Source organism: Plecotus auritus (genome assembly GCF_963455305.1).
Source record: "Plecotus auritus genome assembly, chromosome: 11".
Classification (NCBI taxonomy): domain Eukaryota; kingdom Metazoa; phylum Chordata; class Mammalia; order Chiroptera; family Vespertilionidae; genus Plecotus; species Plecotus auritus.
This window is the reverse complement of record NC_137777.1, coordinates 47,642,031-47,655,729: the sequence shown is the minus strand read 5'-3', so window position 1 is coordinate 47,655,729 and position 13,699 is coordinate 47,642,031. Positions and strand designations below refer to the sequence as shown.

Below are 13,699 nucleotides of genomic sequence, written 5' to 3'. Positions count from 1 at the left end.
TTTATAAAAATCACATTCGTTTCAAATGTTGATCACCAACCTAATAAAAGCTCTTTTCTCTTATCACAAGACACAAAGTTATGTCTTTCAAAAAGAACCTGATGTTTCAAAAATGATCCTTAAGTCTGCTCTATATCTGCCATGAGTTTACATCTTAGCCTACCATTATCTGATTCTTAATTCTTTCAATGACCAAACATCTATATATATAAAAACCTAATATGCAAAGTGTCCTCTCGGGAGTTTGACAGACTGGGAGTTCAATCACTCGCTATGACGTGCGCTGACCACCAGGGGGTGGTGTGGAATGAAGGAAGGCCCTGACCAGCAGCTGGCAGCTGGGGAAGGGAGGCCCTGGCTGCAGCTGGCAAAGCGAGGCCCCGGCTGGCAGCCAGCAGCCGCTAGGGACTCTACCCATGCACGAATTTCATGCACTGGGCCTCTAGTATATGACAACATGCTGGTCTAATTTTAAAATCTGCCTGAGTGTCTCCAATTCAGTTTTTTGGAAGTAGTCATTTTCATGTTCTTTTAGGTCACTGGAACCTAACCCATGCCTCTGCTCCAAAGATAAAGAAGGAGAATAAAAGTAAAGATTATTCTCAAGAGTCTAGAAAAATCCAGGCGGTATTCAGATACTATCCATCTCCTGTTTTAAAACCTAAAATGTGACTCAGTTACTATTTAAAAATGTGACATCCCAGTGGGAATGGGAAAGCTTAGCTAACAGGGAAGCAGAGCAAACAATTATCTGAACACATTCCATCATGTGGAGAAATCACACCAACTTTCAGGTTGGAACAGCCCGTGGAAGAAAGACAAACTGGAGGTGTCAGAAAAGTTGGAAATTTATGGGGGAAGACTGCACGGAAACATAAGGTGAGGTGAGGTGAACAGTAGCCCAAACTTTCCTCTCTAGAGCTCTTAAAAAGAAAACCACTCAACTTTCTGACCAAGGAAGCCAACAGGACAGGAAACTCATCTCACACTGTCCCAGGCACAACCGGCCCATTGATAGAAAGACACAATGACATGATATTTATGTGACCAGCAGGTATAAATCATTTTAAAGTGGTTTTGAAATGTAATCAACAACAAAATCAGGATCCATTAACTTCTACAATAATAAAAGGGTAATACGCTAATTAGACTGGACGACCTTCCAGACAAAGCTGGGGCTACGGGGCTACGAGAGAAGCCTGGGTCCCGGGTACGAGAGGGAAGTTGGTGCTGGCAGCTGGGGGAAGGAAGGCCCACTCTTGCACGAATTTTGTGCATCAGGCCTCTAGTAGAATAATAAATATAAGACGTATATTTCCATTTTTTGGCAAGGCCTTTATCTATCTCTGATAAATGCAATTGAGTAACCTGGATAACTGAAAATAAAGCAGCAGAAATGAGAGGTATATTCCTTAGTCCTACAGTTTCTCTGGTCTGGTGTGGTTAACACATTTTTGGTTTTTTTTGTTTTGTTTTGTGTTTTTTTTTTATGCGATAATTCAGGTTCCAAGTTACTAAATTCCAGTAGATTAGTGATTGTACCTTTGACACAATCCTGAGCCCTGCAATCAACAAACTGGTCAATAAGGCTGATCGACACCTTATAACTTAGGTGTTCTAGTGCCACCTAGTGGCATCTGTGTCCTGTCAGAAGGGAAATAATGAATAATTAGACCAAGGTTCTCAAAGGGTGGTCCCTGGACCAGCAGCAGCACCAGTATCACCTTGGAACTTCTTAGACATGAAATTCTTGAGGTCATCCCACACCTGAAATTCTAGTGGTCAGGCCCAGTGGTCTGTGTTTTAACAAGTTCTCTAAGTGATTCGAATGCACCTTCAAGTTTGAGAACCACTGGATTAATCAGTCCTTATACAAAGATTTAGTGAAAAGCCTTAAATAAAATCAGGTTCATAAACTAACAAAAGTACTGTTTCTAACTTTTGGAAAGCAACTTTCCCCCCTACTTTTTGGGTCCAAATATCTGTACTTAAAGAACAGTCTCACAGCCACTTAAAAACATCAAATGAGTCCCAGCCTCTAAAATATCAGATGAGTTCTCTGAGCAAACCAGTTTGTTAGGGGCAAAAATGGAATATTGGGGACAGGCTATGGTTATGTGAAATATTAATCATGCTCTGTTAACCACGATTGCCTTGTGTTGCTTAGAGAAAGAACATTCTGACCTGGCTGGGAGTTGTACCCGCCCAGGACCTCAGAGTCAGTCAACCTTGGACCTGGGAATCAACCTCTGAACCATTCTCTTTCAAGAACTGGCTATTATCATGGAAAAATTAACAACCTTTGTTGCCCAAACAATGGAACCCCACCCCAGCTTCCTACTTCCCCATGTAATCCTTGTCCTACCCTATATAAGCAGCTGGCTTATGGCGACTGCAGAGCAGATTTTTGTGGATGACCTGCTGCTCTCCCATACTGCCGGCCGTACTGGAATAAATGCTCATATATGATTCAACCCTGTCTCTGCTTAATTGGCTCAAATAGTGACAGGCAGCATGGACCCATTGATTGTCCGGTTACAAGTTCAAAGGGGACACCACACCCATTAACAAAACAAAATATGATGTAAATACGAAAAGCCCCAAGAAGCAAAGTAAAGGTCTAACTGTACCAGGATATCAGGAATGGCACGTTACTGAATCTTAAGAAGGAGGGGAACTCACCTGAAAACACATGAAAAGCCAAAGGAGGTAGAATATTGGTGATTTTTTATATTGAGAGTCATCTACCCTAGTGCTAACAGACACCACTGAAGAGTCCACTGTATACATCTGCTCTGTGTAGTTATATGTGAAATAATCGAGAAAAACAGCAGGTCTGATGAAGCCCTGCATAATTGTTTCTTTCCTATTTAGGTCTTAGGAGAAGTGTCAGAGGTATGAACAGTAGACAAGAAATAGTGTTTTTTCTTATACCTGGGAAACACAGTGACATCAGCAAAATAACGGAGTTCCTAGAGAGCTGGATTTGGTATATTCCGTAAGCAATGCCTTTAAACCTTTAGCACCTAAAACCCCTAATTATGTATGTATTTTCAATGGCCTTAAGTTATTTAAGTTACAATAATATTTTGCTTTGATGATTGGCTCCAGTTTTAAAAGCTACACAAGAAACGCAAACTTTGGCTCCTTAGGGTTATTGTTATTTTTACTGTCATTGTGGCCACCACCACCACTAAATCACCTACTTCTCATTACTGCTGCGAGTCAATAACATAATTGCAGAATAAAGAACAGGAGCGCCAAAACCGGTTTGGCTCAGTGGATAGAGCGTTGGCCTGTGGACTGAAAGGTCCCGGGTTCGATTCCGGTCAAGGGCATGTACCTTGGTTGTGGGCACATCCCCAGTGGGAGGTGTGCAGGAGGCAGCTGATCGATGTTTCTCTCTCATCGATGTTTCTAGCTCTCTATCCCTCTCCCTTCCTCTCTGTAAATTATCAATAAAATATATTAAAAAAAAAAAAAAAAAAAAAAAAAAGAACAGGAGCAAAGCCAAAAGAGAAATCTTCCCCCTTAACTAGAGCCCTGGCTACAAGAAACAAACACTCTAGATCAGTGGTTCTCAACCTTTTTAATGCCGCGACCTTTAATACAGTTCCTCATGTTGTGGTGACCCTCAACCATAAAATTATTTTCGTTGCTACTTCATAGCTGTAATTTTGCTACTGTTATGAATCGTAGTGTAAATATCTGTGTTTTCCGATGGTCTTAGGCGACCCTGCTAGCGGTTCTCAACCTGTGAGTCGTGACCCACAGGTTGAGAACTGCTGCTGTAGAGCCTAGGGCTAGAAGGGGTCAATGGGGAGGGAAAAGGGGACATATATAATACTTTCAACAAAACAGATTTTAAAAAGAAAGTAAATAAGTAAAAGTGATGAGTTTTAGTCAAAATATAAATTCTGGACATGAAAGAACTATCATTCAATCAATTTACTATATCATTTCTATCCATCAGGACTGCAACTAGTAGAATGAAAGAGAAAATCTGATAGCCATTATTTTCTTCCTGCCATTACGAGTTCAGAAATAAGACCCAAAAAAAGAGTGAGGAGAGTATAATGGCTCCTAAAGGTCCCAACTTCCTCTCTCCATGAGCAGATTCAACTTTGTTTTTAAAAACAGAAGAGGCTGCCCTGGTGGGTGTGGCTCAGTTGGCTGAGCATCTTTCTGTGCACCCAAACTAAACGTTGCCAGTTGATTCTAGGTCAGAGCATATGCCTGGGATCCCCAGTAAGGGGGGCGGGGGGGGGGCGGTGCAGGAGGCAGCTGATCAATATTTCTTTCTCAGACCAATGTTCCTCTTTCCCTCTCCCTTCCTCAACTCTCTAAAAATCAATTAAAAAATCTTTAAAAAAAAATTTAAAAACCAACAGAAAAGGCTGAAACCAAGAGAGGGCACCCTCTGGCTTCAAAGGGAGAGAATGTCCAAGGGAAGTTGCTGAGAACTTCACTAGCAGAAAAGACAAAAGCTGATAGGCTGTTTCAGAAAAATCATGTCACCTCATTTGGGTATTAAGGGAAGAAAAGAAGAGAAAAAGGGAGGGGAGGGGAGGAAAGGGGAAGGGAAAGGAGAGAACAGAAAAAAAAAATCAGATAATGTTACCTACAACAACAACAAAAAAATTTTCTGAGCTAAAGATTATTTCAATAGTGTCTGACAGCTGCAAATGCCATTAGGCAAACACAATCAATTTTCGATCAAGTGTCAGATTGAAGGGCAGGAACTATGGAGTCAGAACATTTATGTTCAAATCTCAACTCTTACGCTTTCTAACTCTGTGATCCTAGGAAAGTACTCAATTTCACCAAGGCTCTCACTCATGTATGCAGTGGGAATAACAACAGGATTACTGTTAGGACCAAATGAGCTATCACATGTAAGAAAGCACAGTGCCTACACACTGGAAATGTGTAACTTTCAGCTACGTTACCTTCACCTTTATGACCATCATCATCACCATACCCTGGCACAGTTCCACAAACACCCAATTATCTGCTGACCATAATTACTGAAGTCTTTCTGCCCTGTGGCTCCACAAAGCCACAAGAAGAAAGCAATATAGAGAGAAAAATCAAGAAGCGTCCAACAGGTTTCTTATCTACTGGACCCTTGAGCAATTTAAAATGTATCCTCGCCGAAACCGGTTTGGCTCAGTGGATAGAGCGTCGGCCTGTGGACGGAAGGGTCCCGGGTTCGATTCCGGTCAAGGGCATGTACCTTGGTTGCGGGCACATCCCCAGTGGGAGGTGTGCAGGAGGCAGCTGATCGATGTTTCTAGCTCTCTATCCCTCTCCCTTCCTCTCTGTAAAATATCAATAAAATATATTTTAAAAAATAAAATAAAATAAAATGTATCCTCTTCTTCCAAATGTTCCTCACAAATATTTAGCAAGAATCTGATAAAAACTTTCAATCCTCGCCCTAGCCGCTTTGGCTCAGTGGATAGAGTGTCAGCCTGCGGACCAAAAGGTCCCTGGTTCGATTCTGGTCAAGGGCACATACCTTGGTTGCAGGCTCCTCCCTGGCCCAGGCCCTAGTCAGGTGTGTGCAAGAGACAACCTATAGATGTATCTCTCTCACATCGATGTTTCTCTCTGTCTTTCCCTCTCTCTTCCACTCTCTCACAAATTCAATGGAAAAATATCCTCGGGTGAGGATAAAAAAACAAAAACACTTTCAATCCTCAAGCATATACATCTTCCCTAGAAGAGCATTAAGCAAACCTCTGAAGTCCATCCATGGACAGGCCCTGGCAGAGAGGTACAAAGAGAAAGGACACAACCCTGAGGGACATTACCATTTCAGGGAAGGGCCATTTCTCAAATTCACATAACTAAACTCAAACGGTTTAGAAAAATTCAATTGCTTAAGGATAATGTGAAAAACAACAATTCCGGTAAATTAAGTCAGTACATTCTGCTTAAGAAAGCAGAAAAGGGCGCCTTTCCCTCCCACTATCCTCCCCCCACAGGCCTGCATCTCCTAAATTCAAAGGACCCCACAAGACTTGCAACCAGGGGAGCAATGGGCAGCAGCTAACCCCCTGAACCTGTCTCCAAGGCCCCCTTCTCTCTCACTTCCCAGTGAGCTGACAGCAACCCCGTCTAGGCTCTCTCCTGTTGCTTCTTCTATCCTAGGCCCTTCCTTGTTTCACTGTCCTCAGCTTTAATAAATGTACTATTAATTTAAAAAAAAAAAAAGAAAGCAGAAAAGTACACAATAAATTTAAAACTCTGAAAAATAAGCTCCAGTTATCTGAAAAAATCTCCTAATGTAACAAATTTCATTTCCCAATTAGGTCAAATAAAGAAGCTACTTGTAGAAAATCAACAATTTTAGAGAAAGACTAATAGACCTGGTGGCAGTAAGAGTCCAATTGCCTAGACCAGCAGTTGCCAACTGGTGGTCCAAGGACCACTGGTGGTCCGTGAGGTCCGAAAGGTTGGCGACCGCTGGCCTAGACACCATATGCAGTAAAACTACAGTCAAAAGTGATCATTTCAAATAAGCTAGAAAAATGGGTAAGGACAATCACCTGGTATAGGAACATGCAACCAACAGGAAACAACACAGAACACATCCACGCCCCTCAAGTTCTTGGTGGCAAGAATCCCCTTCACCAGTGATTTAATAATACAGTGAAAAGAGAACTGCAGTGCAGAGTGAGATAATGATACCTAAGTGATCACTACCGTCTATTTTAACAAAGCTCATTCCTTCTTAAAAAAAAAGAAGTTGGACAATCCAAAAGGTCAACACAAAGTGTGCCTCACCTTATAAGGTTTAGAGGAAAAGGGAACTGTTCTGACGATAGTTCATGAACTTCCCCTCCTGTTCTTCTGCACTTCAGTTTCTCCCAATCCATTCACTGTAGTCAACTCAAATGCAAACATGACTAAAATAATTATAGCTAACATTTCCTGATCACTAAAGCATCCAGGACTGCTCTACATAATTTGCATTATCTCATTTCATCCCCATAGTATTGCCTTTTACAATGAGAAATAAAAGCAAACAGAGGTAATAGAACTTGCCCAAGGTCACAAAAACCGTAAGTGAAGAGCCGGGATGAGAACCAGGCATTCCACATGCACAGCCCTGCACTGTCTGCCTACCTGACAGTGTGGGCACAAGATACAAAGCACACAAACCAAGTCCTTTTCATCTCATGCCCAGTAAAGTCTGGGTGATGTGGGAAGGTGCAGTCACACCTGGGAGCAAGTCAGTGGCCAGAATAGGTGTGGCCACTGCAAACGCGGGAAGATTTAATATTTCAACTCCAGAACAAAGGGAGTTCTCTCTCTTGCTTTCTTGTTGCTCGTGCCTGACTCCTGGTTTGTGGGGCTCCCACGCTCTGCACTCACCCATGTGGCTCATGGCCATGTGGGACCCACAAAGTGGACTGAATCTAGCCTGATGCTACACGGGACTCAGCTTCACCACGGAACGGAAGCTCTGGATACTGACTTCGCTTTAAACTCTGCTAAAGCCCTAGTTGCACCTCTTTCAGGATTGGATTAGGGGAGATGGGACTTTGGAGCCTGAGGAATGTAACACCACAAAAATAAAGCCTTTTACCACGTCTCATCCTCTAGTGGGGGCCTCCAGAAGTGCTCATTCCAGCGGTGTCCCAAGAACCCCATTCCCACTAGCAACGGAGAAATTCAATTCTCAGGTAACAAAATGTCCTGAAATATCAGGCGTTTTTGTCCCCTCGGGGTCCTTGGACAACACATCAGTGTGATGTCACATTAAACCTGCTCTTTTAATAAGCTCTTGCTGAATTACTCCAGTGGGGGGCATCATGGCATTCTCTCTGTAGGAAATTTCTCATGCCATTTCTGGCCTGCTCAGTGCAGTCCCATTCACTTTCATAACCAGTGGTTCTTGGGCTGTGGTCCCTGAGAACCTTTTATGAGGTCCATAGAGTCAAAACTATTTTCAAAATAATTGTAAGAGCTTCAACAGAGACCACATGACCCACAAAGCTGAAAATATTTGCTATCTAATCGCTTACAGAAAAACTTGGCTGACTCCCACTTTAGAGCATGAACCTTTCAAAAAGCAATGCTTATAGGTCTTTTGAAATTACATAGAGCATGTTGTATTTTGTACCAAAACATACTTTAAAAAAAAAAAAGGAACTTCGTAGTGAAAACACTCAGAAGCAAATCCTGAAAATAAACAGATACAATTCTACAGGAGGTTTATGTTCCAGCTCTCTCCTCTTATGATTTAAGATTTTATTAGAACTTTTATCCAGAGCTACATACCAAAGCCAAATACCCAAAAATAGACTACAAATCAGACTGGGCAGGCTGAAGACCTTTAGAGTCCACCCACTAAAGATGATGGGTGACTTCTGCTGCCAGCCAGGAATGAATAACTGGTATGGAACTAGCCCTCCAGCCATAAACTAGAAAACTGGACCAAATATATGAAACAAATGCTTTCAGACAATGGGACAATCAGTGGAGGAGAACTATGATTCCTGCAAAAAAGGAAACAAATGAGATAAGTCCTGCCAGTGTCTTCCTCCCTGCAAGGGGGCGCGGGGGTGTTTGGAGAGGGGCGGAAGGGCAAGGAGAGCACAGAAATCTTAAAGGACCCAGGAGCCAGAGACTGGAGTTCAGGAAGGCTGAGGCAGCAGGAGTTTGCAAGACAGAGCCCTTGGAGGGAGCTAGCAGGAAAGTGCCCTAGGAATCTGCACAGGGATCCCTTGGGCCTGATGCCGAAGCCTAAGCTGCTGAGGAACAGCAAAGTGAACAATTCCAGAATTCACACAGCACTGGAAGACACTCCTTGTCAGGGTACATGGCCTGGTTGCAGGTTCAGTCCTGGCTGGGGTGCACACAGGAGGCACAGATTGATGTTTCTCTCTCACATCCATGTTTTTCTTTCTCGCTCTCCCTCTCCCTTCATCTCTTTAAAATCACTAAAAAACATGTTTTTTTAAAAAACTTAAAAGATAAAAAAAGACATTCAGATTCTACCCAGCAGAGTAGAGCTCTCACAGAACCCTCCAGACAATCAACAGAGGCTCCAGAAAGGCCAATGTAACAAAGCTAAATTAGCCCTAAAGTAAAACTACCCTAGACCTTCCCTAGTGTAAACAAAGTTTAAAAGATCAGCCCAATCCACAAATAACTTCCTGGCAAAACAAACACCAAAACTCTTTAAAGGAAGACAACAAAATCCAAACACTCAACAACATAATACATACAATGTCCATGTTAAGCAGCAGCAATAGATTGAGATGACAGAATTAGCAAAGATATTGAAACAGCTATATAAATATGCTTCACATATTCAAGAATATAGAAGAAAACATGAGCATAATGAAGAGAGAAATGCAAGATAGAAATTGAAAGGGTTAAAGAGAATAAAATGGGGCAGAGAAAAACTTATTGTGCTTAGCAGATATCTTGCAGAAAGCTTGCAGCTTTGAACATAGCATAGCTCAGATAACCAGAAGACTCCTGGCATGAGAGGAACCAAGGATGGACTGGACCCTTACATCAGCAGAGCCACTTGCAGCCAGCAAAAGTTAATAAAAACCTCTCTCTCCCTGTTCTCTTCGCTGATGCCTTTCTCGGTCTCAGCCCACCTGCACCCAGGTGCCAGAAATAAAATCTCTTTTGATACATTATGGCCTCATGTCATAGCTGCATGACCCCAGTCCACTCCAAACCTTTCAGAAATAAGATTCCATTTAATTCTTTCTTAAGTCGTCTACAGCTGAAAAATCCACCCCCTGAAATTAAAAAGTCACTGAATGGACTTAACAGCAGATTAGACACTGCAGAAAACAAGAATAGTGAACTTGAAGACATACAAACTTTTCAAATTAGTGTCAGAAAGAAAAAGGACTGGGGAAAAAAACCAACTGAGCCTCAGACTTGTAATTAGAGTCCCAGATAGAGAGGGGGTAATAAGGAACAGTATTTGAAGAAATAGCAGCAGCAATTTTCCCAAATTTGATCAGAACTAAAAACCCACAAATCCATAAAGCTCAAAGAACACTAGACAGAATAAACAAAGAAAATCATACCAGGGCACATCACAATCAAATTACAAAAACCAATGATATTAAAAAGAAAACAAAAAGATAATATTGATCCCTTGCCTCCATATATGATAAAAACTGTAATTCAAAGAAAGCAAATAACATCTTTCTAGATATTCTGATCCAAAAATGTTGGTCAAGTCTAACAAAGCTGGTCTCCTTTGTAGAGGCCTTCCTTTGACAGTAGTACCTCTAGCATAAGCTTAGTCTGTCTATAAGGTGATCAAAATACAGTCAAACCTCGTTTCTTGAACATCTCCTATCTCGAACAATTTGCTTCTTGACTCAACAACCCTTTCATGCTATCTGTATAATCAGCCATGTGTCTCGCAGGCAACAAACGAAGGAGAGAATGCACGAGTATGAGTCAGTTTAACATCTCAGGATAATGTGCTGTGAATATTTTCATGTGTTTTTTTTTTTTTTTTGCTTATTATTATTAAATTTTCATTTTTAATGTACATTTCTTTTCCTTTTTGTTAAATTTTTATTTACATTTCATGTCTTTTTTGTTTTTAAAGTGTTTATTTATAGATTAAACAGTACATTAGACATTTACTGTATATAAGAAAGATAAAAACAGGGAACCACTTGGAGGTCTGGAATGGATTAATTCAACTTAACATTATTTCTAATGAAAAAAATGCTTCGGTTTTCCACCAGCCTTCCGAGAACAAATAAAGTTCGAGAACTGATGTTCCACTGTAGAGTTAAGTTACTGGAAAACCTATTTATCAAATGTATTTGTATACTGTAAAGTTCACAAATGCCACATACTTTTGATTGTATGTTCCTTGAGGTCAGGAACCTACATATTTTAGCCCATAAATTTCTAGTGCAGTTCCTAGTGGCACATAACTGCTTGAACACACATGAATGAGTCAATCTCATTTCATCCTCAGTACATCGCTATATGACATACAGAACAAGATGAAAGAACAGGTGCCCAGAGGGATTAAATGATTGTCCCAAGGATACACACGAATTGAGCAATATCTAGCATCCCTAGCATAATGCCCCCACACAAGTTACCTCAAAGTAGACACAAAAGAAATACATTTTAATTATGACTACTTACTCTGAGTTTCCACAAGATCCAAAGCAACACTAGAAGCTGTGTCCATTCCAGTGTTGATGCAGTTTTGGAAGTTTTTTAAGGAGGAGAGAGCAGATTCTATACCGCTGAAGGATATAAAACCAGTTGAACCTGAATTTGAACTGGAACGCCCAGGCATCTTGAATTTTTACCTAAGTTTTCAAACACAATGAAATACAATTTATGAGCTTTTATAAAGAATTTCTAAAATTTATAAAGAAAAATAGCTTTATCTATTTTTTAAATTTATATTAAAAATCAAGACCTAAGGGCAAAATGTTACACATGCTAAAATCCAAATCACAAAACAACGGTTCCTGTTACTGTTATGTCATTTTCTGGAACTTTCTGCGGTATTACTATTTTACACCAAAAGAGAGAAAATATATGACCATAAATAACCAATGATGATTTTTGAATATTTGCATTTTAGTGAAAGACAGTGTTGTTTAAAATCTCACTTTATTACAACAAATAGGTTGAGACAGCTTATACAATATAAACAAACACATACAATAAATTCATAAAAATCAGAATAAAAAAGACTAAAGAGAAAACCAAGCACATGAGGAAATTAGAATGCAATCATGTAGGCTTTAGGATTCTTTAGAATTCTACACAGTATTATACTTGTAATACAGATTTGGCTATGAGCATCTTGACAATCATACAAATGGCTGATATTCACTAGCTGTTAGAGAAATGCAAATCAAAACCACAATGAGCTACCCCTTCATACCTGTTAGAATGGCTATTATCAACAAGACAATAAATAAAAGTGTCTGAGGCGTTGTGAAGAAAAAGGAACACTCATTCACTGCTGGTGGGAATATAAATTGATACAGTCACTATGCAAAACAATATGGAGGTTCCTCAAAAAATTAAGAACAGAGCTATTACCCTATGACCCAGAAAGCATTTATTCATAAAGACATGTGTACCCCTATTGCAGCATTATTCACAGTGGCTAAGACATGTATACAATCAATGTATCCCTCAATACATGATTGGATAAAGAAGATGTGGTACATATACACAATGGAATACTAACTACTCAGCCATAAGAAAAAGTGAAATACCGCCATTTGCGACATGAATAGAACTTGTGAACATCATGCTAAGAAAAGTCAAAAAGACAAAGAACCACATGATTTCTCTCTTATGTGGCATATAAAATTGAGAGCAACAAATGAACAAATCAGACAAACAAAAACTCAGACATAGACAACCAGAGGATTCCAGAGGGAAAGGGGGATGAGGGGTAGAAGAGGGTAAGGTGGGTCAAATAAATGGTGACAGAAGATGACTTGAGGTGGTGAACACACAACGCAATATACAGACAACGTATTGTAGAAGTGTATATTGAAACCTATATACTTTTATTAACCATATCACCCCAATAAATTCAATAAAAAATGTTTTTAAGTGAAAGTTTCAGAATTCTCTTTCTCCATAAAGAAAAAGTACACCAGTAATTCCTGGAAAATAAGTCTGTCCATGGCAATCAAGTCATCATGGATCATCACATATCCTAATATATAAAAACGCTGGGTCCATCACATCCACAACTACAGGAGGCTCGACCAACCGGAAGTCAGTCCTGCAGTCAGCGCTGGGTTGCCGTGGCAACCCAGCACTGACTGCTACGGCCGCAGGCACAGTGACCCAGCACTGACTGCTGAGGGGGTTGCGAATCAGGCCCAGAGAGAGGCCTGAAGAGAGAATCAGGGTCTGATCTGTAGCCTCTGTGGCAATTGTTGATCAGCACTTGCCTCTCTCTTTCTTTCGGGGCCTGGCCAGCAGCCACGCCTCCCTTTCTCTCCAGGCCTCCACAGGGGCTGCTGATCAGCCCCGCCTTTCTGATCAGGCCCCGTTGATAGGACCAGAGACGTTGACTGGCACAGAAATTGACCAATCAGAACCAAATCTGGGTGAACTGTGAGGAGCCAATGGCTGCCTAGGAGGTGGAGCTTTTGACGCTGACTGGCATAGAAACCAACCAATCAGAACCGAATTTGCCAGCAGAGGAGGGCAGTTGGGGGTGAGATCAGGCCTGCAGGGGAAGGCAGTTGGGGATGAGATCAGGCCACCAAGGGTGGGCAGTTAGGGGTGATCAGGCAGGCAGAGGCAGTTAGGGGCAATCAGGCTGGCAGGGGAGAGCAGTTGGGGGCGAGATCAGGCCGGCAGGGGAGGGCAGTTGGGGGCGACTGGGCCGGCAGGGGAGCAGTTAGGTGTTAATCAGGCTGGCAGGGGAGCGGTTAGAGGGCGATCAGGCTGGCAGGCAGAAGTGGTTAGGGGCAATCAGGCAGGCAGGCAGGCGAGCGGTTAGGAGCCAGCAGTCCCGGATTGTGAGAGGGATGTCCGTCTGCCGCTTTAGGCCCGATCCGGACATCCCTAGAGAGGTCCCAGATTGGAGAGGATGCAGGCTGGGCTGAGGGACACCCCCTGCTCCAGTGCACAAATTTTGTGCACTGGGCCTCTAGTCTATAATAATAAAAGAGTAATTTGCAAATCGACT

The 13,699-nt window shown here is 41.6% G+C and overlaps 1 protein-coding gene across 4 annotated transcripts in view; it reads right to left on the bottom strand.

Moving 5' to 3' along the window:
- The window catches only part of NSMCE2 (NSE2 (MMS21) homolog, SMC5-SMC6 complex SUMO ligase), a 228,045-nt gene that overhangs the window by 208,966 nt on the left and 5,380 nt on the right, over positions 1-13,699 (bottom strand). For all 4 annotated transcript variants that reach the window (XM_080646211.1, XM_080646208.1, XM_080646210.1 and 1 more), the window contains exon 2: positions 11,164-11,333. In XM_080646211.1, the coding sequence (XP_080502337.1) occupies positions 11,164-11,320 (157 nt within the window). In that variant the 5' untranslated portion in view covers positions 11,321-11,333. The remainder of the gene's footprint in view (positions 1-11,163; positions 11,334-13,699) is intronic.